Here is a 27,728-nt window from a genome sequence, read left to right on the forward strand (position 1 = left end):
TGGGGAAGGCAAGGCTGGTGTATGGAGACTTGGGGGAATGAGCAGCACAAAAGTCTCCATTTCCAGAGAGATACAGTCACTGGTGCTGGACTGATTGCTTTTGTTTAGGAAACAAGAAGACAAGATGCAAAAAGCAATAAAAATAGAAAGCAGCTCTGCTGCTCTGCCAGACTGTGGCTCAGCTCCTGCTCTGTGGGCAGCCCTCAGCTGATGCTGTGCAGGTTCCCCTGCCCTGGAGCTGCCCCCAGCCCCTGCAGCACTGTGGGCTCCCAGAGCAGGGCTCCAGCAGAGGTTGCCAGCTCAGGGCAGGGCTCTTGGCCCTCCCAGGGCATTTGGGTCTGACCTTCCTCTGCACAGTTACCAGTCTGCTCAGGGCTGGGGCTCTTGCACCAGCCGATGGAGGTCAGCATCAGCAGGGTGCAGCATTGATGAGTCTGGGCTGCTGCCTCCCTGCAGGCTCTGCAGGGTGAGGAAGGCCACTGCTAAGCAATTGGAAGGGAAAAAGAAGGATCTGTGATGCTCTGGAGAGAAGACCAGTGCACAAGGAAAGTGCTGGATGGGATGAGCTGACCCAGTTGCAACCCCGTGACTCAGTTAGCCAGAGTAGGAGTAGGAAAGTGACTCCTGTTTTCCAGGACATTTTAGATTACCACCACATGGACACCTGTAGGATAAGTTGTCTTATTCATATGTGCAAGTGTCTGAAAAAACTCCTGTGTGCACAAGGGAAAAACTTCAGCTACAAACATCGTGGAAAATCTGCCGGACCTGGTGCAGGTTAAAGTCCAAGCCACAACATGGAGAGAAGCAGGGACCAAAGGTGCCCCATGCCACTGCCCACACTGCCATTCCACACAAACCCCACCAGCTGCACTGGTGATGTGCCCAGACATGGCAGCACATGGAAATGATGTGACAAAAGAGGAGGAGAAGGAGGAGGAAAAAAGAAATACAGGGCTACATTTGATGCTACTCCATCTCCTTTCAGACTACTGCTAATATATCCTAAGAATAGAGACAGCTACCAGAGCCAGCATTCACTGGAAAGAAAAATGGCCAAAATAATTCTCTTTTCTATTAAATATAACAGTGCCTTCCCAAAAATGCAATTCAGGGAACTTTAATATTCTCTTTCAGGGAATTGTAAGTAGAGCCACAAAAAAACTGTCTATTTTTTTTCCTGAAAATATGGTTGTCTTTAAAATGCAAAATGTTTTACATTTGTGACAAAACCCAGTGCCCTTCATAACCATCTGTATTATTCCCTACACACAAATGTATTCATATCTACACATTAATACAATGGAGCTGCACATCACTGCAATATTACCTGGCTCCTGCCTGAGGACTGTCTCACAATTACCCTTATAAATACCTGTTTTGAAATTACAGAGCTAAGGAGCTCCAGGTCTTGAAGAGAAAGGCAATGTTGCACTGCCCACCTTTGGCATAATACTTTGACTAATCCAACCTTACATGTTCACAGCTTCCAAGAAGAAAGACTATATATAACAACATGCAAAAGGTCTGGTGGGTGATGTGGAACAAAGAGCACATTTTCAGGAGGTTTGAGAGCTGGTGTTGCTTACCAAGATCAATGACATATCATCCCAGAGGAGCACTGATAAAAGCTTCTGTAGCTCTGCTCCCCTTCTATCTCCCTGCATTTTGTATTTCTAAGCAGGCAGTTTGCAGCCAGCATGCACTCTGCATGCATTAAGCACACACAGCATACATGTAACACAGTGTTACAGATGACAAAGCACTGTGCAAAGCTGGGTGGTACAAAAAATGCATATTTAAATTAGAAGTTTACACAGAGTTGAGATAGGAGATGGAGAAATTGCTCCTGTGTTCTAATCACTAAAATGTCCATCTAGCAGATATTAAAATGGGAGGCCATGGGGAGGATGTTTGCATTTTCACTAATGCATCTCAAATGTAACAGATCTGTAAATCTGTAAAAGACAGGTTTTAAAAAACAGTCCATATGAACAACAAAAAGTCTAGCTGAAAATAATACATCTGAATCAGGTTTCAGTTGGTTTTCAAGAAACAGCCTGATGCATGCAACATCAGCGTCTCAAAAGAGAGCTTAATACAAGAGGTAGATTGAGTAGAAGGGACTTTCTGAGCTGCTGAATTTTCAGGAAGGTAAATAGCATTACAGGGAAAGGCTCAAGATAAGGAAAAAAAAAAAGTAAGTCTTTCCTCCTACAAGTGAGGGGCAGTGAAGTTTTTAGGACTCAGCTTGGTATTTCAATAAATAATTATGTTTTTCCAACTGAACAACCAGCTAGACACGGCAAACTGTAATTAACACCAAGAAGCATAATGCCATTTGGCATGCATACACCTTGTTTCTGAACAGGAGGCTTCAAGAACTCCTTAAAAGCTATTCAAAGAAACTTATAATTATAATTATGTGCTAGTGTGATTAGTCTTTTCTAATAATGTCATGCCTATTGAGCACACCCTATTGAAAAGCCCACATAAAAAAATGCACAGTTCCACTGATCTGTATGCTCATGTCAGAAGCCCTCATTTGGAGATCTGAGAAATTAAAGAAACATTACTATTACTGAGAAATTTGGTTTAGCACTGTAAAATAATATTAAGATTGAATAATATTAGCACCAACTACTAATAAACGTGCCAGCATTTCCCTTTAAAAGATACCATATGCAGTTTCTTAAAGCTATGACCAAATTTTTAAACTATGGAATTGAATCTCATGTTCATATATTTTTCAAAATACTTAAAGGCTTTGGTGATCTGGAGCAGAACTTTGACTATAGACAACAAAGTGAGTAACAAATAGACATTTTTGACTGTGCATGAAGGGTCAAAACAGCATAAATAAGGTTACAGAACAATCTGATTATGCATGCAATTATAGAGGTGCTAAATATTTCTATTATTATTAAAAATAGCCTCTATAATATAAGCTATCTTCTTAATCTTTATTGCAGAGAACAAAGATATCATCTACACCTTTTATGTAAAATAAGCCATAAAAGTCCTCTCAGTGCAACTGAATTGGTAATTAGCTCTTGTTCATTTTAATTTAGAAAGACTGTGAAAGGTACAAGAAAGAAATTAAGATGCCTGCTACCTTAGGCCAATTAATCCATGTACTTGAGGATGTGTTCTCCAGGATTAAACATGGCAGTGACATCCCTGGGGCCCCAGGAGCACACAGAGAGGAGAGGAGAACAGCACCTGGCTGTGACAATGCCAGAACCCTCTGCAGGAACTGAGCTAACAGAAATGTCAGTCAGATGCCTCTTGAATGCCTGGGTTATGGAGCAGTTTTTGCAGATAATCACATCTTCTCACACGGCCTGGATGAGTGCTCAGAATGTGGGACAAGTCAGACAAAAGATCCTTCTTTGAGCCATTCAGCCTCCCTTCCCCTCCCCAACAACCTTGTGCCTCATCTCACAATCACTCACCTCCAGATGTACCGATCATTGTTATTTCTGGAGTCAGAGAAGAATTTTCCACCCCCATTTGGAAAACGCCCTCGGGGGCTGTAAAACCTTCAGACAAAGCGGGAGGGATATCTAACACCCTATTAAAAAGAAAATGAATTAATGTCCACAGAGCAAGGCATTACCATTCTCTTCATCTCCTTGGAGACCTGGTGGCCTCCCAGGTGGTTGTAGAAGGGCCGGTCAACACCCCAGTGAGGCGGGTTATGGCTGATGGAGTTGGCGCGCTGCCGGTTCATCTTGGCTATTGTGGCTTTCTCGTCTTTCTGGAATACAAAGCACAGAGAAATGCATGATACATCTTCAAACATTTACACAGCACTCATTCTCCAAGCATCTCTCACTTCTGATCTCTTGCTCCAAAAGCTGGCTTGGCACCTTGAACTCTATGAAGCAGTTGCTGATCAGAAGCAGCCACAGCCACCATTGCTTTCTCTTATTTTTAGAACACTTTACTCTAAATGGTGCCCATAATTTTATTCCTTTACTTGTTCTGAACAGCCACCATAACCTGTGTAAACATGGCGAGCATTCAAAAATAGAGACATCTATTTTCTTTATTAGCAAATTGAATAAAACTTAATAATTTCAGATAGAAAATTGCAGCTCCAAAATGAGATACTACACAGAGGGTCCTCAAAAAGCCAAAGAACAGTTACATCTAGAAGAGAAACAACAGACAGAGTGATTTGGTTGAAGAATAGGAGCCTTGAAGCTCCTTGAAGCTATGGGAATACAGGACACCTTTCTCCATAAGTACAAGCAAATAATTTTCCACACTTGCAAGAGCATATTCCCAGACATGCCAAGGAAAGCATGTAAATCTTGCAAACAACTGTGCTCATGTTAAGGGTAATGCAATTGCAGAGTGTGACAAAATGGTCTTCCCGACTCTAATGCTACCTTCCAATTTGACACTGACACTAATTCTCCTAAGTTTGGACAGAGCCTTTGATTTTGTTATCAAGGCTTTGCCTCTTGGCTGCAACGGGAGCTCACTGTGAGGTTAGCACAGGATCTGTCAGACAGGTTTCATTCCAGCTCAGTGCCAGTTTCAAGAGCACAGAAGTGCAACATGTAACTAGGCACAACAACAGGCAGATTAGTTCCTTATTTTGAATATAGTACCTAGCCAAAAAGACAGGCAGGTTTCCACAAGGAAACCTGTGTTCTGTGGACAGAAGTCCCCCTAGCAGGGGCTGCACTGGCTCAGGGAGGATTGTGTAATTGACCTGTACTGACTCAGAAGGGTGGCAATTACTATATTCTTGCTTAAAACAGACAAACTCTGGAGAGATTGAAAATTCAGAAGGTATGGATTGTTGTTACTTGAGAGATTAAACTTTTTCAAGAGAATTGCTGTGTCAATGACATTAGAGAAGAAAACAGACTTAATAGTTAATTTTAGATTTCCAGACCAATGAGTTATTTTAAAAGAACGCCTCTCTTGCTTTCAACCCTAGAGTTTTGGTTCAAGTGTTATTTGACAATACAAGTAGGTCCGCTGCTTTTCTTGCCTGGAGTCTGCGTTCCATATCTATTTATTTTGATTCCCCATTATTCAGTGTAACTTGTACCTTTCAGGAGTTTGCAAAATACCTGGTGTTATCTCCATGGTAACCACAGAGTTAAATGTCAAGTGCTGTGCTGCCTTAAATTAGGGTTTTTAAAAAGAAATTTAAAAAGGCTTGCTGAAATTCAGTGCTGGAGAAAGCTGCCTGACTGACAAGCATGGGAAATCATCTTCTCTCTCCTTGCAAGGAAGAGACAGCTACAATGACAACATTTCCCTGGAGACCACAGCTCAGCACACAGGCACCCAACATTGCAGAGCACGTGGGGCTGCCGCTCCATGGCCACGGGCTGGGGACACGGGGCCACCTGTGACAGAGCCCTGTGCCCCACAGCCAGCTGGCCCCGTGACAGTGAGCAGCAGTGGTGCTGCAGCTCAGGGTGCCAGCAAAGAGCCTCACCCAGCCAGGATGACAGGTGCAGGGTCACAAGGAAACCACAAGGAGCAGGATAATGTCAGGAGAACCATAGGTGCTCCCACAGGGATGCCCCCAGGACAGCAAGTGTCTCCCACATCATCTCTTCCCCACTGAGAACCCACCACTGGCTCATCTGCAAAGCCTGAAAATTCCAGCACTTGGCACCAGCTGAGTTTCACATGAGCAACCATGACAGAGCCACTGGATAACCTCCAGGAAAGACATCTTTTAAATGTTTCTAAAAATACATTAATATGATGAAATCTTGATGTTCAGATTTGAGTTGGTTTGAGGTTTTGTTTTTTAAGACTTGCTGCTCTTTATACTCTTTGCCATCATTTGTAATACTTTCTTGTGGCTTTTTTCAGTTATGCAATCTTTTTCATAGTTATGCTTCTTTCTTTTATGATGTGATACCAGAAAATTGGTAGGAAATACAGTTTCATTATCTCCAAGCAAATAGATACTGCTTTTCAATAACAGAAGTAACACTGTCAATCCATTTTATTCCAACTAAGGGGAGGGTTTTCAACCAAATGGAATAAAAAATCCCAGACGTTGAAACTAGTCTGGGGATCAAAAGCAAAACTATTTGGTTACTTTACAAATGCCTTTACATCAACAGATGATAAAACTGATATACAGCAGGTTTTTGCCCCATGAGTTAGTAAATTTGGTTAGAATTTGAGAAAAGCCTCAATGCCAAAGTCCATGAAGACATACTGCCCCTCTCAGCCCATGAGTGATCCTCATACCTGCTGCAAGTGCTAGTGGGTCTGGAGCACTGCTTGATGAACTTGAAGGAAATTAATGACCTCATACATATTCATTGACACATCTGGATTGAGGTAAGAGCAGGAAAATGGGTAAACATGTAATTCTGAGATTGTTTCTAACCATGAGGTCAGGTGCCATAAATTTTCCATGGCTTCTTGAACTCTGGCAGTATTTCCCCCCCCACCTCTTGTAGGAAGTTTCCACTGGATTGTGGACAATGTTTCAGCAATATTTCCAATCAGATTAAAATACATATATACAAGCACAGTGCACTTCTGCTTCTCCACATTACATAATGTGCTACGAGGTCACGTTGAATAACAGGACTTTGCTGCTAACATCAACACTTATTAAAGAAAAAAATCAAACCTGTTGTTTTAAAAACTTGAGATAATTTATTTTCTGCAAAATCACTTGTTAGTGGGTGATGAAAATAACAAACTCTAAAAATGAAGCATTAGATGGGTCACAGCTCCTCTGTGGAAATTTATGAGGATGCCTCCTCTGTTTCTTCCTGGCTAAGTGACAGCATAAGGACAACTTGCACACAAAGCTGTCTAAAGCATAACAAGACTGGAAAAGAAGAATAAAGAACGAGAAGGGATGATACCTTTCAGTCCTACTCATTACAGGTACTACCAACAAAAGAAGGTGCAAAAGTTTCTGACCGCAATGAGTTTTTCAGATTTTAGGTGGCTAAACTCCAGAAAGCTGTTGTGGGAACTTTTCAAATCTGGACTCACAAAGAGACTGTAAATCTGATTCCCAGGGGTTTTATTGTGTTCCCACCACCAGTTCCCACACACTGAGCTACAGTAATGTTACAGCAAAACTGCAGAAAGAGCTGGGGTTTTCTTGTACTTATCAATTGAATCAAGAATGCCTGTTATTTCTTTAGTGTGTGTGTAATAGGATTTTCCAACATATTGATCACTATCAGTGCAGCAGTGAAATCTGATTATGGATCAGCCATATCAGATTTAGCTACATATTATTTAGATTTTCTTGAAGTTCTTCTGACATGTGCATGATGTTTCTGGTAGTGTTACATGCTCCAAACCACTGCCTTCATAAATCTACATAAGTGGAACCGTGCTGAGCTCTGATTAAATGTGTTAAATTGAGGAATCATCACATTAGATTGATTGTGTTTTAGGAGAGTCACATGCTCAACATTTAAAGGACCATTTTGTTTCTTCAGCTGGACGGAATTCCAGGGCGCTATTTAGAAAAGAATGAGAATTGTTTTTCTAGGAGTTACAGCCAAAGTTTTCTTGAGCTGTTTTAAGGCCACCATCAACAATCCTTTCTGAAACTGGTGTGTACCTGCTATTGTTAAAAGAAACACCCAAGTGTAATCAATTGTAAGACATTAGAAAAAATAAACATTTTTCTCTTTGCAGACTTTGTGCACTCAGCACAGTGTGTTTGGTCAGCAGTATTGCTCAGGCACATTTTGTTCCTACTTGTGTCCAAAGCAAACCATTCCCCTAGATTTCTGACAATGTTGAGGATGATAAAACTAGCTGCAAAACTATGTGCTGTTAAAATCTTATTCCCCTTAAGCTCTGTTTCCCACTCCTTCAAACACACACTTTTCAGAGTAACGCTTTGAAGTGCTGGGAAGAGGAGTTGCGATGGTTCTGCAAATTAGAGCACCACCTTATCGCAGAGAAGAGCAGAAAGTGAGCAACAACCTCAAAGTGACATGCTCCTGTACAGACACCACAAACTTGGGCAGCACAAGAACTAGGAGTAAGTAAATGGAGTACTGTAAGAATATCAGGGAAGTGATAAGATAGCAATAATGACTGGGACAAATGCTTTGAATAAGATTCAGAAGGGCAGATACAAAAGTTGTGAAGGTGGAGGACCAGACCTATGCGATATGAATGCTACAGTCTGCAGGGTAAGCTAAAAAACATGGATAAAACAAAACCACTCTGTAGAAGGGTAAAGACATTGCTCTGCAGGCCATTGCAATGCCTAGGGGTTAAGTTTGAGAATCACTAAAATGTGGGCAACGGTTTTAGTAATTCTAGCTGATAAATTGCCCTTTATCTAGAAATACAGACTTTCGGGTAAAGAATGAAGCCAGTAAGGAAGAAAGGCAAAGATGTCCTTGGAGAATTCCTGTATTTCTACCATGCTAATGTGTTCAGTCCATTAGAAACACATATCCAAATGATTGTGAAATTTACTGGATGAGAATCAAAGTTAACCTGTATAAATCACCCTATACCATATGGGGATAACAGAAACTTACAATTCTTCATTACTGTAGAACAGAAGGAGCAGATTGGTTTTTTCCAGGTAATCACTACTGCCTCAGTGGAGGCAAAAGGGAAGAAGGCTTATAAGCACAAGGTTATAAATGGGAAACATTGAATTATAGAATCATTTAGGTTGCATTTAAGATCATTAAATACAGCACTGCCAAGTCCCACAAAACCATGTCTGGAAGCAAAACTTGAAGTGTGATGTGCTGAAGTCAGAAAGACAACCTCCATTCCAGATCTGTGGAAAACTGCCAACTTCCATGTCAGTTCTGGTAACAGATATTTTTAATAGCTATTTAGTCAGTGATCATGACACAGAGCTCGTAGAGCAGCAAATGCTGGGTTTGGATTAACAGCCTTGAATCCAAGTTTTTCTAAAGAGAAAAAAATGCAGTAGCTCTCACTGGCTTTGTTTCTTGCATAGAGCCTTTGACAGAGTGCTGTGTTGGAGAGTAAGGGCTAAGACAGATGGGGAATATGAAGCTGGGAAAAGAGCTTGTTTCTAGTGAAATGGCAAGAGACAGTGTTGAACAAGGAAATATTAGTCTGGATGGAAGTTACTAGCAGAGTTTCTCAGTTACTACTCTTAGGGCAGATTTCATTAAGTTTTTTTTTCTTATCTCACCTGGCAGCAAGTGAGCAATGACAGATTTGGCTAATGGGAGAAACAGAGGTGTATTTGATAAATATGAAGAAAAGGAGTATTAGCACCCAACATTTGAGGACTAATAGTGTATAAAATGCATCATTCCCTTAGAGATCACAGACAGAAAATTCATTTCATTATCAGGAATCACATTAGTTCATCACAGAATAAACAGAAGACACTGAGATAATCCAACTTTGCAAAAGGTAAAGGTTTCCTCTGAGGAGCAAGAAAATATGAGAGATGTGCTCGTCTCGTATTTGTTGTGTGAAAACATTAGAAGAGTCTGCCTCAGGGGAAAAAAGGAGAAGGAGAGGGGATACAATTGCTGACAGACAGCAGACAACCAGAGCAATCCGGGTTTTAGAGCAGCCCAGTGTTAGCACTAATGGGAGCAAACAGACCGCAGCAAAAGATTCAACAGACCTTTATGGCAGAACCTGCTAATTTAATCTTTTCAGGCAAGTGCTCACCCATGAGGGCAGCAGAATCACAGGACAGGGCAAACAGAAGGGTGAAAGCAGATCTGGAGGTAAAGATGAGGAGAAAAAAATCTGAAAAGACTGTACTTAAAAACTTTGCATTTTGTTTTAATAGAAAATCTTTTAATAGAAAGAAACTCTTCTGTGTATCAGACAGAAAACAAGGACTACATTTTCAGGTCTAGCAATATTATTAAAAACTGAGGGAGAAGAATCTAGCTTTTTTCCCCTCCTAAAACCACACTGACTATATTCCAGTTAATAGCACTTTTTAAAAGGAAAAAACAAAAAAAAAATTTCAAAGAAGAAGCTATTTTCAGTTCTTGGAACAAAAATATTAGATAGATGTTCCTCCCACTTTGTGCCCAAGAAATGGCATTAACACAATGAAAAATTAAACAAATAAAAAAGACACAAAATTCAAAGTTGTGGCTCCCCATGGCAGCAGTAAGAAGAAAGGGTAGGGAACACATACCCTTACATTTTATCTATTTATCAAAAGTCATGGTATTGCTGGGTTTTGATGGCTGTGGGACTGATGATATGAGTTATCCAGATAATTCTGCCATGTGAACTAAGGAACAGCTCAGGCAGTTACTTGGATCTGCTCTCAGGTCAATACTAATGCCAAGCCTTATGTACAAGGACAGCAGGAACCCAGACACAACTCATAGCAACTCTTCACTAAGCCAGGTGAACATTTTATGGCCATTACTGGAACAGAATGAACTGAAAACCTGGCTAAATACATCACAAGAAGTCATTAAAATCAAGCAGAAATGAAAGGAAAAAGTAAAGTACCAGAACATTGCCATCAGGCAAAAAGTTCAAGACTGACTGAACTGACAATAGGCAAAAGCTTTTCTCACTTCTGATCTTCATGTTATGTGAAAATGAGTTTTTGAACAGGGAGCGAACTTCAAACACTGGAACAGGTTGTCAAGAGAAATGTCCTGTGCCTGGAAGTGTCCAAGGCCAGGCTGGATGGAGCTTTGAGCAACCTGGACTAATGGAGGTGTCCTTGCCATGACAGGGGATTGGGACAAGATAATCTTTAAGGTCCTTTCTTCAAGCCTTAAGGTCAAAGCTTCCTATGATTCTATGAAACTATTCACAAAGAGATAAAAAACAGCTATGGGAGCACAAAAGTTGCAGCAGTATGGGCAAACCAGAAACTCCTCAAACTCCAAACACCTAATACACATGACACTGCATAGCTGCTTTTTAATGTCTCAGTTTAGCCCAATAATTACTTAAGTCATCCAAATGTCCCAATTTTTAGCTACTCTGGGATGCAGCATGTTATAGCAGCATTACAGTAGTGCTCAGAGACTTCAGCTAAGGGCTACGCTAGGTAACAGAGCTGCAATAAATACATATAAAGCAGTGAAAGAATGGCCCATTTCATTTTCCTATGGCAAATCCAGGCATAAAGATGCAAGTTCCTCAAAACCTACGTCTGGAATGGAATCCACATCTCTTATGAGTCTCTGTCCAATCTCCTACTCAAAATATATCCCGTGTTCAGAAATGAAGGTAGGTGCCAAGAACTCTGAAATGCTTATGTCTTCATCTTCTCTCCTGAGAAACTTTTTGTTCTCCATAAGAACATGCAGACAACCTGGTGACTGCCTGATTTAAGAGTCAGTATAGGCTCCCCACTCCAGGAGATGGGGTCTGACCACAGGGGTATTTTGGCTTATATTCTTAAATCTGCCCAGCAAAGAGGAAGTGACTTAGATACCTAAAACATCAGCTGGCTCACTGACAGGTAGTGATGCTCAGGAACAATAATCTTGCATTGCAAGTTCTAATCCTCTTTTGAAGATTGACATTGTTAATGAGATTTACTTTATGAGCAGAGAGAGACCAAAACATCAGCTTCTCTTTTTAGCAGATGATAAGGGATTTTCTTGGAGGTTTTTTACACAATATCTATTAAGGAGATTTGAGACTTCCATTCTCTCAGGAAATGAGGCAATGGTAGCAAAGTCTTTCTGTACAGGTGTTGGTTATTCAAATCAACCGTGCTGTTGCAACATGTCACAAACACTAATTCACTCAATCCCATAGCAGTCATATTTACAGATATGGGAAGGTTTACTTGATTTTAGATTCAGAAATATATTAAATTATTTTCAATTCAGGCCAATCTGTATATGCTTGCCCATACTGTGAATAGCAAAGTAGGGGCTACAGTGGCGAAATTACTAAGAGACGTATTATTGGCTATGCTCAACTAGATAAAAAAGGTCCTTTTCTAGTATTTTTACCATTTTTAAAAAGAATACAGATTAGTGATAATTTGCTATTGGCAGTGTCACAAAAAGATTTATTGGCTGACGTCCACTTGAGTTTGACTCGATTCAAGTTCAAGTCAGTAATGCCCTCACAGCCTTATTTTGTGCAGCCTGACCCATGTCACAGTTGGTATGATCTCATCTTACTGTCACAATAATGACTGATCATTACAGTGGACCAGTTTTTCTCATCTTCAGAAAGAGAGGCTGAAAAGCAATGATAGGAACTGCTCTAATCTTCATGTTCATTCATCTGGTGAGGAGGCAGACAAAACCACCTCTGTAATCTGACAGAGAAAAGATCTCTGTGGTTTTAATCTATGCCTTTAAGTACTTCTAGAAAATACATATCTATACTAACAACATTTTTCAACATGATTTTGAAAACAACTGAGGACAATTTCTTTGAAAGAATTAGAAAGAGCTCAATGCAGACACCTTTGTAGATGGTGGCTATTCCCTCCTGTGCACATGAAAGTTCAGGAAGAGGAGAGAGAAACAGGAAATTTTGTCACTGAATGTCAACCGTCTCATCTACAAAGGGTCTACTTTGGTGCCTCAGAGACATCAAGTTATGAAAGGTACCTAAACCTGCATTAGTTTGTTTGGCCTTACCCTCTTCTGGCTGCACCTCACAATCAGGAAGGTCTCAATGCTGTGCTCTTTCAGGTAAGCGTTGCGCTCCCCTCCGAAGCCCAGCTCCACCTCGTAGTCTCCATTGAGATAGTTCAGGGTTGCCTTTGTTATGTGGATGCGCCTGCAATGAGACAAAAGACAAGCAGGTTTTGTAGGCTCTGAAAAGCGATCACCTAAAACACCAGATCCTGCCAGGGATGGGTTCCATGAACTGGAACAAACAAGCAATGAACCCCAATTGATTTAGCCGTGCCACCACTCTTACACATTTAGTGTGGGAGTTTAATGGATAAACACAACAGCTTGGATGAAGCAACTTACCCAGCTTTGCCCCCTGCTTCCATGTGGTTGGCCAAGGTGACATCGTTGGACCACACATCAAACTGCCACTTCCTGAGGCCCAGGACCCCGCAGTGAACTCTGCCACTGTGGATACCGACCCTCATGTTGACATTCACGCCCGTCACCTCACGGACCAGCCTGAGAAGAGACAGGGGCGAGAAGGGTCATTACCAACAACAGAATGGCTGCAGTCAGCAGCACAAACTTGCACCCAGAACACAAAAATGCATCATGATCCATAAATTATTCATGATACACATGGCACAGCTCATCCACATCAACAGGACAGCAGAACAAAACTGGACGAACTGTACTGCTCTTGGATGGCCAGGCTGGCCAAGAAGGGCCCTAATTAGAACGTGGAGCTCTTGGAGTAAATCCATGTACACTGAACTCAGGACCAAGTTGAGAACTCATAAAAAAATTATCTCTGGGGCAGTAAAAGGATTAAAGTGCTGGTCTCTAATTTCCATACCAAAGCTGGACATAACCTGCCAGCACTCAGCCTCATTAAGAGTAACAGCATGTTGCAAAGAGGAAAAGGAAATGATTTCAGAGATCTTAATTTGTCTGTATGGCACCAAGCATCAACTCTTCCACAGATGAAATATGATATGTGTGTGAAATACCCCACTGAAGCTGGAAAGCTTGAACAGGCCTTACAGCAGCAAAACCAAAGAACCACATCTATTGCAGTCATTCCAAACAGGCAGCTACAAATACTCAAGTTCTGAATGTAATGAGGTTTTGGATGCTCTGCTTACTCCCAAAAAGACTGCTGGAATACTTTGTGAGTTTTCCCCTTCAGGGCAAAAGTTAACTTCAAGAGCTGTTCACATGAGAAATATATTTAGGAGTGTGGGTAGGGAAAAGCCTTGATGAGGCCTTCAGAACAACTCTGCTTCTCATTATTGCCAATCACATCATTCCCAGAATGTCCATGCTTCACAGGCCAATTCATCTCCATCACATACCACTGTCCCTTCCTCTGAGTAGTAAGTTCCTTGCACAAGGAAGTACTTTAAACCTATCAGATTTCAGTCTCTTCAGTTTTCAGGTTCATCCAGTCCTTTCTAGATAACATCATCTGGATAGGTAAGTCCTCCCAACTTCTTAACATCAACACAGTCCTAATATTTATACTTTAGTTATTAATGGAATTTCATGAATAAAGATAGACCAGTTCTGGACTCCAGTTCTCCTAACAGTGCAATATGTCCCTTAAAACAGTGTCCAAGATGACTTCTTGTTGAAACAGCTCCTATCCTCTTTGAGTTCCTTTCTCTTTATGATCCCTATCTTATGTTTCACTATCTCCTCACTGAAGTGACAGTCACTATTTTTATTAACAAGCAGCAGAGATTGTCTAGCAGGTAAAGGAAGCTGATATGGGCAAGGTGTTACAGGCTTATGAACTGAAGAAGCTCCAATCACAACACTCGAGAAAGAAAAAGGAGCTGGAGTATTAAAAATGTAGCTGCACCCATAAACCTGATAGAAACAACAGAGCTGCAGTTCCTCCCTCCACTGGGTGCTACAACCCCTCCTGCACCCCTGCCAAGCCATGTTACTGACACAAGACCAGGGAACTTTTCTCAGTAGATTCATTGATGACCAGGTGACTTTGTCGAGACTTTGCAGCAAACAAATAAGTTTGGTTATTCATTGGATAAATGAAATATCCTTTGTCAACTTCCTTTTTTTCAGCTCATTTATACCAGTGGTACAGCGAATACAATTTTCATGAAGTCTTTCCTATTTGGGGTAACACTCTCTGCTGTTATTAGACACAGATGAAATCGGCCTACAGGGAGGGCCCAGTGCTGGTGAAGTCTGCAATCAAATGTTCAGTAGTTATTTGTTACCTGCAATCAAATGTTCAGTAGCGATTGGTTACCTTAATTGTGAAACCTCTTATCTTCATCCTTAGGGGAGGAGGGGGGAAGAGGGAGAGCAGGGGTAGTGAGAAGAGAATCACCTTCCAGACTTATTAAGAGATAAGATTGTTAAATGCATTCATTATACAGCAAGTGGGAAACAAGTTTTAAAGACTGCTGAAGATCTATTTGTAAACAAACACTGAGTGCACCTCAGCTCTGTGTTTATTCCAGTAAGGGGGTTGCAGCTAATCAATGAAGTCTGGACTTCCTGGTGTAATTTAGCCTTGTGGGGAATTATACAGCAACATGTGAAGGCCTCTGGATTTCATCAGGCCAACAACTGGGCAATGAAGACAATATTCTGTGGGGCTGGTGGCCAAGGATTGCTGCTTCTTGTGTTTGACAGGACCCTTTGTCACCTGCTACTTAATTGTATTTCACATAGAAGAAAAAACATTTTTTCAAGGGCACCTAGGAACTAGTTACTTGCAATTCCTCTTATTTTGCACATTGCATACAAACCCAAAAAGGAGACTGGTGCAAGACAATGGAGTTTAAAAACAGGAAAGAAAAAGTAGAAAGTCCTGACAGTGTACACTGTATACAAAGCAAGGGAATGTTGTTGCATACTATCCTTTAAAAGGGGTCTCCTGGGTGAAAACACTGCTTTTCACCCTATGTATTTCTGTTATGCAAATAAGGTTGAAAACTCTGGGGGTGTATTGATGTCCTTGCAGAAATTCAAATGGTAAAGGATGTACTGTACCAAGCTCAGCAAGGAGGTACCTCTAGATTTTATCAAGCTGAAGTGGAAACTCCATCAATTTACTGCATAGGATAAGTGGAGAACACTGAGAGATCTTCTACTTCTCTGTTGGTACCATTAATACTTCAGAAGATGCTTTCAGAAAATAAAAAACAAAAGAGAAGGGAAAGAGCAGGAGAGTCTGTGCAGCAGGGATGGTGTAGATATCAAGGTCTGCTCAGCTACCATCCAAAACTGACTGAACTTTGCACCTGAACTTGCATACACTCAAGATGACCAAATAAATCTTCCTTCCCTGCATTCTGAAAGAACTGGCCTGTGAAAGCACACGTACAATGCAAACAGTATTGAACACTGTCTGTAATCCTCCAAGCAATAAAACTAGACACGGGTCTCCTCTTTGTTACTTTCTAAAGACAGGAATTGTCTGGACTAACAGGGTTGCTAGTCTGACCTCAGGAGCAGGCAAAGCCCCACCACTTGTTTTAAAAGAAAAAAATACAGATGGGGAAGTAAATAGAAATAAAGCAAAAAGACCAATCTGTGTCAGTAATTAATTTAACTAAAGTAAGAAAGCCTTGAATCTGACCCTTTTTGCACAGGGACACATAGAGAAGGATTTGTTGAACTAGACAAGACAGACCTTAGCAGAGCAATTTTAAGATGAGTAAAAAACTGGTTTAAAGACACATAAATGAATAGCAACTGAAATTTAATAAAGTTATTATTAACCCTCTGAATTCTCAATTCTGCAATCCACGGGAATCCTCCTTTGGGAATGAGACTTCCAGTAATTACAGTAACCTTTGCCTTTCCCATCAAGAGGCTGAGCTCTGATATCCACATGACTGTATGGACACAAGTGTCTGTTTTGCTGCTGTCAAACCTTAACAGCATTTTGGCTTTTTGTTCCAGCTGTTTTTCCTTTTTGCTGGCCAGCGTTCTCTGGTTTGGTTACCTTGCTCCTAATATTAAGAAGAGCTAACAGGAAAGAGAATCTACTTGCATTTGTTTTGAGCTTCTCTCTGGGGAGTATGGTACTTACGAGATGGCCTCTATCATATCCATTCCCATTTCAACACAGCAGTGTGCATGGTCAGCTCTTGCTTCTGGCAACCCAGACACACAGTAATAGCAATCACCCAGGATCTTGATCCGTAAACAGTGGTTCTCCTTAAAAAAAATAAGAATAATAAAGGAGAAAGAAGTATTCAGCTTATATTCATGCTTGCAATAGCTTGCCTTTTAGGGCAGTGAATATTTAAGAAATCCAGTGAACCAGCACAGTATGTCATTCTTGCAACAGGAGAATAAAAACAAGAGGAAACAAAATTATAATAGAAAACTTACAGCTGCAAGTTTATCGAATCTGGCAAAGAGCTCATTCAGCGTCATGACCAGCTCCTGAGCAGTGCACTGGGAGGCCAGACTGGTGAAACCCTCTATGTCTGCAAAGAGGATGCTGGGGAAAAGAGAGGAGGGGAAAAAAAAAGCGTTACAAACTTTGTTGCTGATATTTGTGTAAGTGTAAATTGCATGTAGAAGTCCAAGATGGGAAGGCATTTGCGGTGTCCCAGCCCTACAGCAACAAGGAGATGAGCAGCTCTAATGCACCTTAGGGTGCAGCCCCTACCCCGCCTGCAGCACCCAGGAGCTCCTCCCAGTAAGGCTGCAAGCCCAAATGTGGGAACCCAGAACATCCCTCTGGCCAAAAGATCCTGAGATCCAAAATGACCAATGTGCTGCCAAATGACAATTGCAGGCCTTGCCAGCTGAGGCCAGCTGTGACATAAGGATATCACATCACAGGTCCACCCAGGATGGACTGGGAAAGCCCTGTGAAAGCAGTCTGGACTGTTTTGAAAGCACAATTATTTGAATCACAAGTATTATTAATGACTCTTTGATTTGAGTGAATCAATATTAATGTTGTGCTGCAAGGACAACAGTGGGTTGTGGGTTTTTTTTAAACTGCACACAGATTTTGTCTCATTGATAATTACAACATGGAAAATACTGACTTGCAATCAAACCCAGCCATTATGGCAAATTTAAAACTATTCAGTAAAACAAGCAGCAGACTTTATCTATATAGATCCAAGATAAAATGTAGACAGGCACACACAGTTATATAAACAGAAAATTCATGAGTTCTACTTGTATATTGGAATATTTATCCAGTGGTTGATTTGTTCTTTGAAGTTGATTATTGCCATCAAGATGTACTTGGAAAAGAAATTAAAAGTATAAATAACAACCACTTTGGAATTGTTTCTTCTTGGTAAAGTAAAACTCTAACATGTTTTAGGCAAATTGCAGAGGTATGTTTTCAGTTGGAATTCCCTGCAATGTCTTCAGTCAGAAAGCAAAACCAACAAAAATATTTTCACAAGCATTTTTTGCAAAAATCCCGAAGCCCATTTCAATTCTGGCATGCTTTTCATATTTCCCTTCTACATTTCAACTCCAATAAATCACCAACCAAACATATTGCATTAAATACTTCTTTGTTAGTCACGCTGATGCTAAAATGTACAAGAGAAAAACAAGACGAATGCAGGGATGTCTGAATCAAAATATACTTTGCCATTTTTAAACACTTGAGAAAACACACAAAAGTAAATCAAGATTCCACATATTTACAAATAAAAGTAAACCTCCCAAAGAAAGACACTTGAAATCAAATGAAAGCTTAGACAAGTCGGTACTGCTCATAAGCAATTTAAGAACATGCTAATATGTAATGCACAAATGGGAAATGTCTCCAGTTCTAGTGGCAGTAACCAAATATGTCTTGCTGAAAGCACTTTCCTCTTCCAACATAGGGCAAATTGCAAATTACTCATTTTTGAACATGTTCACACTCTGCTTGTGTGCATGTTGCAATAGTTTTGTGTTAGAACAGGAGAAATCAAGATCAGCTGCTGCCCTGACATTCAGATATCAACAGCTGTATCTGAAAATACTACACAGGGATGCTCTGAGCCTTCTTCTCATGCCTAATAAATGTGGATAAATGACTGAGGTTGCTCTTTTCATTCCCCATTACTATCATTCCAGATAAATGGATCAGACATTTCTAGAGGTGGAATGGCGGCAATATTTCAACCACACAAATGAAGCAATCAGCAGAGCCCTACGGAGCTGTTCTGCACACAGATTTGTGTTAGCTAACCAAGCACCTGGGTGCATTGCAGGCAGCCAGCTGTGTGACCTGCTCTGCCACCCAACAGCCACACTGCTGAGCTACCAGCAGACACTCTCTGGGACACATGGGCTGCAGGGAATGGAAAACCTCACCAGGGTATGGAAAGGACTGCATGTGAGATGGCAGAGGACAGGGCAGGTAGCTGGGAACTGAAGATGGAGAGGACAGATGCACATTTGTGCCCAGCAACTGGAGAAACAGGACACAAGAGTCCAGAAAACAGACCTTGACAACTGGAACCCAGCCTGAAGCCTCTGTCCTCTGCTCTCAGCAAGGTACTCAGAAAGCCACTAAATCACATTTTACTCCTCTGCCCAATCTGCCCCCTCCACACACTCCTGCTAGCACTGCAGCTCCAGCAGCAGAGACTCCTGGCAGGTTTGTCAGCCCCAGCCCCTCCTGCAAGGGAGGAATGGGGACTGAGGAACTTCTGTTCCTGCTGTTATTAGCCCTTGTAACCCTTACATTCAGCCTGCTCCCTGTAAAATACCCAACAACCCAGAAGTGACAAGAAAAAGAGATGTTTCTTACAGCAGCCATCATGGAACAGCCCAGGATCCTCACCCTGTGTTTAGGCAGAGCTGTTATTTGGAATGAAGCTTGTTATATCTATGTGCTTGTACACACAACACACACAGTGAGATGTCTGAAGCACCTCCAGATGCTATCAGTGTATCTTACCCAGACTAGCAGCCTTAAACACACAGATTCCCACTACTCAACTCCTTACTCCACACTTCAGCCATGTCAGACTACCCTTAGCAGTGAAAAGATTTTATTAAAGGACCATGGTGTTGGTGATTGGGATGAAGGGCCCAACTCATGCCAACTATTTGTCAGTCTTCAGAGGTCATGGCATTTCCTTGCTGGTGGGAGGACAATGCCGGTAACTGCCTCCCTTGTGCCAAATGGCGCAGCAAATGACAGTGGGTCAAAAAAAGGTCAAAGGAAATAAATATTATAGCTATAAAATATCATGAGATGAGTAAGGCAGTAGTTTAGCAGTACTATTAGCTGGAGCAGATTAGAAGGGATTGACCACACAATCTGCAGCCTGAAGATCAGCAACTATTATCAGCCCTGAGTCCCAGTCCCTTCATCTGGGAGGCTACTGCTTGTGGAAAAACCAGTTTAGCATGTAATTAAAATGTTGTAATGGTTTCAGAATTCTTGATATATTTTCCACTCCATCACTGTCTTCAGATTTACCATCTGATTGGGTTTTGTCCAGCAGTAACCAGGGTATGACCTCAAAAAATAAAGAAAATTTTTTATTTCTGGGAAAGACGGGGAAGAAAAGAGGAGTTATCATTAATTTTATATGCCTTTCTAAATTCTTTCTGTTTTATTTTGGTTGAAAAGTACCACAAATTGTGTTTTAGGGTAGAGGTGAATACTTTCCTAAGCTCCTATTTCAGTTCCTATTTCCAGCAAGGACTGGCTCAAGATTTCATAGCTGTACAAGGCAAGCTCAGTTTTGTGGCTGTTGCCCTGCATGGCTCATGATGCTGACAGGAAAAAAGGATGGAAAAGATCCTCATGGCAGATCCTGCCATCCTCCCCTCTGCGTAGAGACCAGCCTGACACCTGCCTGGTCTCACCCAAACCCTGGGCAGGAAGAGGAAAGGTGGATACAGGGACTGGAACACCCCATAGCTGCTGGTTCCTATGGATTCCACCATGTCTGAAGGGCAGCACAGGGCAGGCTGGGCTCACAGCTCCAGCTGCTGCTGCCATGGCAATGCCAGCTCTGCCTGAGCTTGGCTCTTCCCAAAACCACCAGGACACAGTGGACTGCAAGGATGTCTAGGTGCTCTGTGCACAGTGCCTCACAGAACTGCAAAGGCAGACTGAGCTGAAATGGAGGGAACACAGCCAGGATGCAGAGACAAGAGGAGAAAATCCCAATCCTGCTGAGTTCAGCTTTCCCACTTTTTGGTCTGTAATGCATTCACACAACAGTTAAGATACACCTGGACAAAGAGCTCTGGAACCAGCAGGAGCCTCAGTGCAACATCCCAGAGACCAGCTCAGGTCCATCCCACTGCACCAAGTCCTACCACTGCAGGCCCTTTAAAAATATCTCCTATAAGTCAGGTGATCCTGAGGCAGAAGCATCACAGGATCTTTGAGATGGCAAAAGATGGCAGAGAACTTTTTTGCAAGTGTGCAGGAAGGGGAGAGATTTGGCAGAAAGCAAAGAACATAAGGAGTAAGAAGAGCTAAGGACAAGGTGGGAAGCAGGAAACCATGAGATGTTTAAAAACCACACACATCTACAGGGAATGATTCTGCAATGCAGACTTGAATGTCTGGAGCTAATAGAGTTATTAAAGGAGGGACATGACACAAGTTTCCCTGCAAATGCAGGATTATTCAAAATGTGAAATTAAATCATGAGTGCTTCTAATGTAAAAACAAAAAAACCCAGCCGTGTTCTATTTCAAGCCATGTGCGTGCCATGCACGCCAGCCACAACATAAATCAAGCAAGGCAAGAAACACAAACCCTATCACCATCACAACGGTGATGCCAGTCAGGAATATAAACACCATGTGTTGCTGGAAACCAAACGCCACAGGCACTGCATGGGAAACAGAACAAAACCCCAGACTCAGAGAGCTTTAATGCCTTATAATAACTGCAAAGTGCTTTTGACTGGATCTGAACCGTGGTATTTTACCACAATGAACACTACCTACAAGAGAAGAAAGAGTTCATGTGCCATGATAAAATAATCATTGTTCACTAGAAGCAAGCGTTCACGAGCAAAGGTGTAACAAGAATGCCACTGACTATAGACACAGTCTGTCCCTGCCGGTGAGCTCACTAAGCTAATGGGGGAGGACAGGGTCTCAGGGTGCTACAACACCATCCACTGCAATTGGGGTTGCATGCCATTGAGTCATACTGTGAACAAGGAAGAAAAAAGAAAAAAGATGGACCAGGATGAAGCTAACAAAACTCTCACTTGAAAGGCTGGGTCAAGCTCTTCCCACCAAAGCAGGCTTTCAGAGAACCACAGTAATGGTGAAGTTGGAAGGAACCTCCAGAGGTCATCTCATTTAACCCTCTGCCCAAGACGGGCCACCTAGAGATGGTTACCCAAGACCATGGTCAGATGTCTTTTGAGTATCTCCAAGGTGGGAGTATCTCTTCAGCATTTTGGTAAATGAGTCAATTTTTGCACTTGGACAACTTTTTAAAAGCCAGTTCCCCTCTTGCACTGCAAGCCCAGAATTATTTTCCAGCTCCAGTGGCATAAATGAAGTATTAAGATCATCTAGAAGTTCCTGGAATAGACAAGACATCAAGATAAACCCAATCTCTCCTTCTTAGCTACTTAGGATGGGATGGCACAGAGATCCTCTGTGTCTTCTACTTACCCTGTGCACAGGATAGGATTCCAGCTTCCAGAAACACTGAGAACATCTCATCATGCTCTTTCCCTGCTGAATTTGACAGCAGCAACAACAAAAGGACAAACCAGAACAAGCTGGGGACAAGATCCCAGCAGTGCCACAATGGCCATGGTCAGGCGGCAGCATGTCTGGGAAAAGCAGCACCAATGTGAGCAAGGGCAGCAGAGCCCACCTAGGGAGGGTGAAGGGGCCCTCACAGATCATTGTGCTGAATGACAGCCCAGTGACCAGCCCAGCAAGCTGCTTCTAGACCATCTCAGGTCTCAACAGCATGTCAGCCTTGCTCTCTTGGGATGTCTGTGTGACAGGCCAAAGACACAGCCTTGGCGATGCAAAAAAAGTTCTCCAGAACAGCAGGACATCAGACAGACCAGAGGTTAAATTTTTTCCTTTTCCTACAGTCATGGGAAAAAAGCAAACACAACAGCAAAAAGATACATGCTCTATCTTCAACTTATATGGTCATTTTGGAGAAGATCCATTCAGTACTGGAAATCACCTATTGTTTAAAATGAGCCCTAGCTCTGCTGTGACACATGAGCTGGCACAGCTCCCCCTTGGAAAGGAGGACTCAGTCTTGCACCATGTTCCACCTTGAGATCATTCATGCTGGTTCCCACTTGCTCAAGATGGTGAGAAGGCACATGTACACAAATGTTGTGATAAGCAAAGGAGTACTGGTGAGAGAGGAAAACACAAAGTAAGAGGAAATACACAAAAAAAAACTCTACAAAACCAAACCCCTGGAAAACTGTGAGCCTTTTCATCTTTTTCTTTACAACAAAAGGCAGAAAACCTCCCTCCCATCCCTCTTCAAAGTTGCCAAAAACGTAAACGAAACTCACATGTCATATATGAGAACTTCACTCTCCAAGGCCATACTAAGTGAATCTGGTGGCAGCAAAAACCAGCAAAGAAGCAGGAGACCAGATGGCTCTGGGAGACACTGGTGGCAACGTGCAGATTGCCATCCACAGCCACTGCATGATGACAGCCAGGCTCATTGCAAAGACACAAACTGCAGAGCCCTGCTTTGACTTGATTTTCCTGTGTTTGCTCTCAGGTGAATGTTACAGGAGGTCAGAACTGCCTGAGGGGCTCATCTGGGAGACACACATCTCCAGCACACGCATTTGTGGCTGCAGCTCTGTCTGCATTAGCAGGGCTGGGAATGCCCTATGGAAAGGCTCTGGCCCTGCTGATGCTCAGGGATGCTGAGAAAAATGGCACTATACTGTCCATCATGGTCATCTCCTCACCTCAGTGGTCTGTCCCTCACTGATGGCACAGAAAATGGGAAGAAATTTAGATCCTGAAATCACTAACCAGAAGGGGAAAAATGCCCCAGTCATGCAAAGAAAAGTTTTTCCATTACATCCCTAGGTTTGCAGTTTACAAGCATGAGTAGCATCCCCAGTTACTGGAACTTAGCTCTAGCTAGGCAACATCAGTACTCCTTTTTTTATTTTAAACATGAAAAACTTGCTATCCTCTCCTTCTAAACATTCTGAGTTACAAGATTTTCCTATTTCAGCAGACTATATATAACCAGATTGATTTTTCACTGGAAACAGGAGTAATAAATAGTCTTTTGGGAAGAAAAGCTACTTGAGGAAGGCAAAACCAAATAAAAATAGATGCAGCAGCTAACAGCCAAACTATAGGTGTGACACACTATAGATGGCTTTGAGATGACTGAAAGAAATTTTAATCCTCCATCATTGCCAGCTGAATTAGATACTTCTGTCTGTCAATTGTAAAAAGAGACCCAACCATTCTAAACAAGACTTTGTGTTATTAAGAAGGAGGAAATTTAGACCTTTTTCATTCATCTAAGAAAGGACTGATGTGAATGCCAATTTTTTTCCAATTGCTCTGGTCAGGGGAAAAAAACCATGTAAATGCAAAAGATGCCAAATCCATTCCATCTCCAAGGAAGTTTAAGAAGGCAAAGCTGAAGGATAGGGCCTTTTTCAGGAAGGACTCATGCACAGTGCTGACCCCAACCATGTGCCTTTGCTGTGGCTCTGAGCAAGCCCAAACCCACCCACCTCTGCCTGACCAGTACAGACAGCCTGAAGTCCAGAACTGCAGGTAAAACAGAAAGAAAAAGCCATATTCTGGTTTTCAAACTTCAGGTGTGCTTTTTCCTTTGAGCAGCCTGTTTTCTGAGCTTGGAGCAATCTCTGGTATGAAAATCCTGCTGTAAACCAATAAGTAGGACAACAGAGTTAAGAGAATTCTGAAAAAAGGGACTAGCACAGTTGTAATTCTGTGCAGGGCAGGAAGGCACTACTCCTTCCTGCCTTTTCTTTGAGACAATACCTTTCAAAATTGACTGAAGCTAGAGAATCAGCATGGTAGGAAAGAGAAACAATGAAAAATTTAAGCATTAAAGCAAAAGAAAACCTGTTGCAAAGGGACTGTGTGCCAGCAATCCATCGGTTGTCAGAGAAGGCAAGAGAGAAATGTATTTTATCACAGTTAACAGTTTCACAAGTGTATCCTGGCTCAGGCACATGGCATAGAGATGAAATTGCTTCTAATCAGGTTTGTGATGCTTTCTGTTATATATTGTTCAGGTCTTTGTATTTGATGGAGAAAGAATGAGCTCTTCATAGCTGTGAAAACTGCCTTCAGTCTGTTCTTCTCTGGTATCATGGATATTCAGGCTTACAACGATGCTTTTTGTACTCCTTAACCAAAAAGCTGCAGTGATTCTGCACTTCAATCTGCCAGCACTTCAATCTAACCTGACTTCTTCACTCTTTCCCCATGTCCTGTCCTTTTGGGATTTATTTACTTTGTCATCTCAGCAAGTCAGGGTTTTCCCTCTGGAAAGCCACTACATAATGAAAACATTACATTAGTATAGAAATGTCATCATTTAAAACATTAAGGAGCAATTGTGCATTTCCCAAAGTGGGTAGGTAGAAAAATGCAGACTCCCAATGGATCAGCTGAGAAGGGACAAGTGCTGTGATCTTCTGTGTACACGATTTCCATGGGCAGCTTATTAGATCAATAACACAAAGTGGCCATTTGGTGGGAAAACAGTGCTGAAGAACACAAACATGCATCTTCCTGCCCTTTGTGGAACAGTCAGCATGAGTGGACTCACTGCATCCCCACTTCTATACTTAAAAATGTAGTTGAGGAGTTGTGTTTTTAAAATTACACTGATGAAATTTTAAAGAGAAATGGGCCCAAAGCATTCAGAGACATTTAACTGGGCACTTCATAATGGTCACTTTTCTGAGAAACACCAATGAACATCAGTGGGGAGGAACTGTAAAATGAAGACATGATTCTTCATCAGGTATTTTGAAAGTTAAAATGGCTGCCCAAAGAAAATGGCACAGCTCATTAACTGAGGGATCAATGTTATTTGATTGATAAACAAACCTGATAATAAATTTAATAATAAACCATATTGATGTTTTCAGTGACAAGGGAGATTGGCTGCAATGTCAGAATCAAATGGAAAGGAAAAAATCCTGCAGGAAATTGAACTTGTTATCTGGTTGTTGTACACTGCATTAATTTTCCTTACCTGATAAGAACCAGTAATGAATAGATACCCTCAACTCACAACTAAAGTTTCCCAACTTTATAAGAGCTATAATTTAACATTAAGGGTTTTTCTCCCTTTTTAAAATGTCACCTACCATCACATCTGAATTGACCAGTGGCACTTGGGTTGATATCTATTTTTGGTGACACAGAAAACTCCAGCTTCCATGGAGAAACAAGGTAAATATAATGAAATTCAGTACAATTGGTATCAGCAGTAGAACCACTCCTCCTCAGAAGGCAGTTCAGGTGAGTTACTGCATAAGGATTTCTATGCAAAGATGGTCCTTGAACAGGGAATATGAAATTCCATGAAGCTCTTCAGCCCCTAACATATCTCATATTCCAAATACTTGGCATATTTCCATGATTTCATAGAAAGTAAGCAGTGACACTGAGCAACTGTTAAAATGCCATTGGTGCTAGAGAAGCAACAACACACTATTTTCTAGAGACAGCAGCATGGTATATAGATAAAACACAGAAAGATGCTCAAGGTGACATGGGAAAACCCTGGCAAAGCAGGAATGTGAATCCTGGCCTCCCAAGCCCAGGAAACATCCACACAAACCCTACTCCTGACATGCTGGAGCAGAAACCATGGTCAAGGCAGGTCTGCTCACTGAAAATGTCTCTCTAACTTTCCCCTAAATCTCCCGATTTTTGCACTCAGTGGTTTCTTCTCATAATGAAGCAGACATATAATTTTAACTTGATTTCAAGAGAATTACTGTAATTGCCACCAACAGAATAATAGATCTGCATATAAAGAAATGGCTTTTCTCTTGCCTTTTCCATTGGAAAATTTAATTTCTGTGTTAATGCATTAAGATATTTCACTAAGCCATTTGCTTGCTACTCTCAATATTCACAAAATATTATTACCAAATGTAGTTCCTGCAAACAGCTATTAGTTTACCAGTGTTCTAATATCAATAAAATCAGTAGAATCTGACCCGGTCTTTTCTACAGCATAGAAAGCCACCTTGGAGACCACTTAAAACATATAATATGGTAATGTGTCTCAGCACAAAAATAAGAGGAAAGTTGCTGTTTCAGATTTTCTACATCTATGCAAAACCAGTCTAGCTAATTTCTGTTTACTTTCTATGCCAGCACAGTAGCAGCAATTTTGGTTTTCACAGAGCTGCATGGAATGGAATTTAAGTGCCAGGGAGGACACATGCCCATGTGAAGTCTAACACAGCTGGCAATAAAATTATGGCTGACAAGTCACAGGACAGACAGGCTGGGACTTCTCCTCTTGGGGATCTGGGGAATCCAGAGCTGAATTCACTTGCAGAGAAGGAAGGAGTTTGAACAAACTGCCCCAAGTGAAATGTCTTTTAGAATACCCATGTTAACAGCCACACTGATCTTGTCCCCAGCACTGATACGCTCAGGTTTCTAACAGATGCCTGGGATTAGAGTGATTTGCTTCGCCAGACAGGAGCAGACATGGCTGTGGTGAAGTGTTTCTCAAACAACACATCTGTGTTCTCCCTGGGGTCTGTGCTGGGGCTGCATGGACTGATGTGGCACCAGGTCCCAGTGTGAGCAGGGCCTGGGGCTGTCAGGCACATCTGGAGCAGAGGGCAGTGGAAGGAAACGGAGCATGCAAACAGAACACAAACCCTAAAGATCTTAGAACAGCCTGCAACTTGCAAGATGCTCACTAAGGCGAAGTGCAGCTGTGCTATTTGGTGTTTGTGTGGCTGGGTTAAATGCTCCCGTAGTTCAGATATCAGGAGATGATTCCCTATTCCTACACACCCAGCTACTCTCCGGAAGCCTGAAAATGCTTAGCACAGCTACTCTATTTCTTAAATACCACAACAAACAAACTTGCAGAAGTGCTGGATTCTAATAGCCGCTGCACAGAAAGAAAGCAAGAGGGGAGGAGGGGAAGTGCAGCAGCCCACACAACATCAA

At 41.8% G+C, this 27,728-nt stretch overlaps 1 protein-coding gene across 1 annotated transcript in view; it reads right to left on the reverse strand.

Annotated features, from left to right (window-relative positions):
• Positions 1 to 27,728, reverse strand: part of ADCY5 (adenylate cyclase 5) — a 203,079-nt gene that overhangs the window by 39,328 nt on the left and 136,023 nt on the right. Inside the window, exons 4-8 of the mRNA XM_030952680.1 lie at positions 16,944 to 17,055; positions 16,639 to 16,766; positions 12,927 to 13,085; positions 12,585 to 12,726; positions 3,620 to 3,760 (exon numbers count right to left, since the gene is read on the reverse strand). Coding sequence (XP_030808540.1) covers positions 3,620 to 3,760; positions 12,585 to 12,726; positions 12,927 to 13,085; positions 16,639 to 16,766; positions 16,944 to 17,055 — 682 coding nt within the window. The remainder of the gene's footprint in view (positions 1 to 3,619; positions 3,761 to 12,584; positions 12,727 to 12,926; positions 13,086 to 16,638; positions 16,767 to 16,943; positions 17,056 to 27,728) is intronic.

This window comes from Camarhynchus parvulus, chromosome 7 (genome assembly GCF_901933205.1).
Source record: "Camarhynchus parvulus chromosome 7, STF_HiC, whole genome shotgun sequence".
Taxonomy (NCBI): domain Eukaryota; kingdom Metazoa; phylum Chordata; class Aves; order Passeriformes; family Thraupidae; genus Camarhynchus; species Camarhynchus parvulus.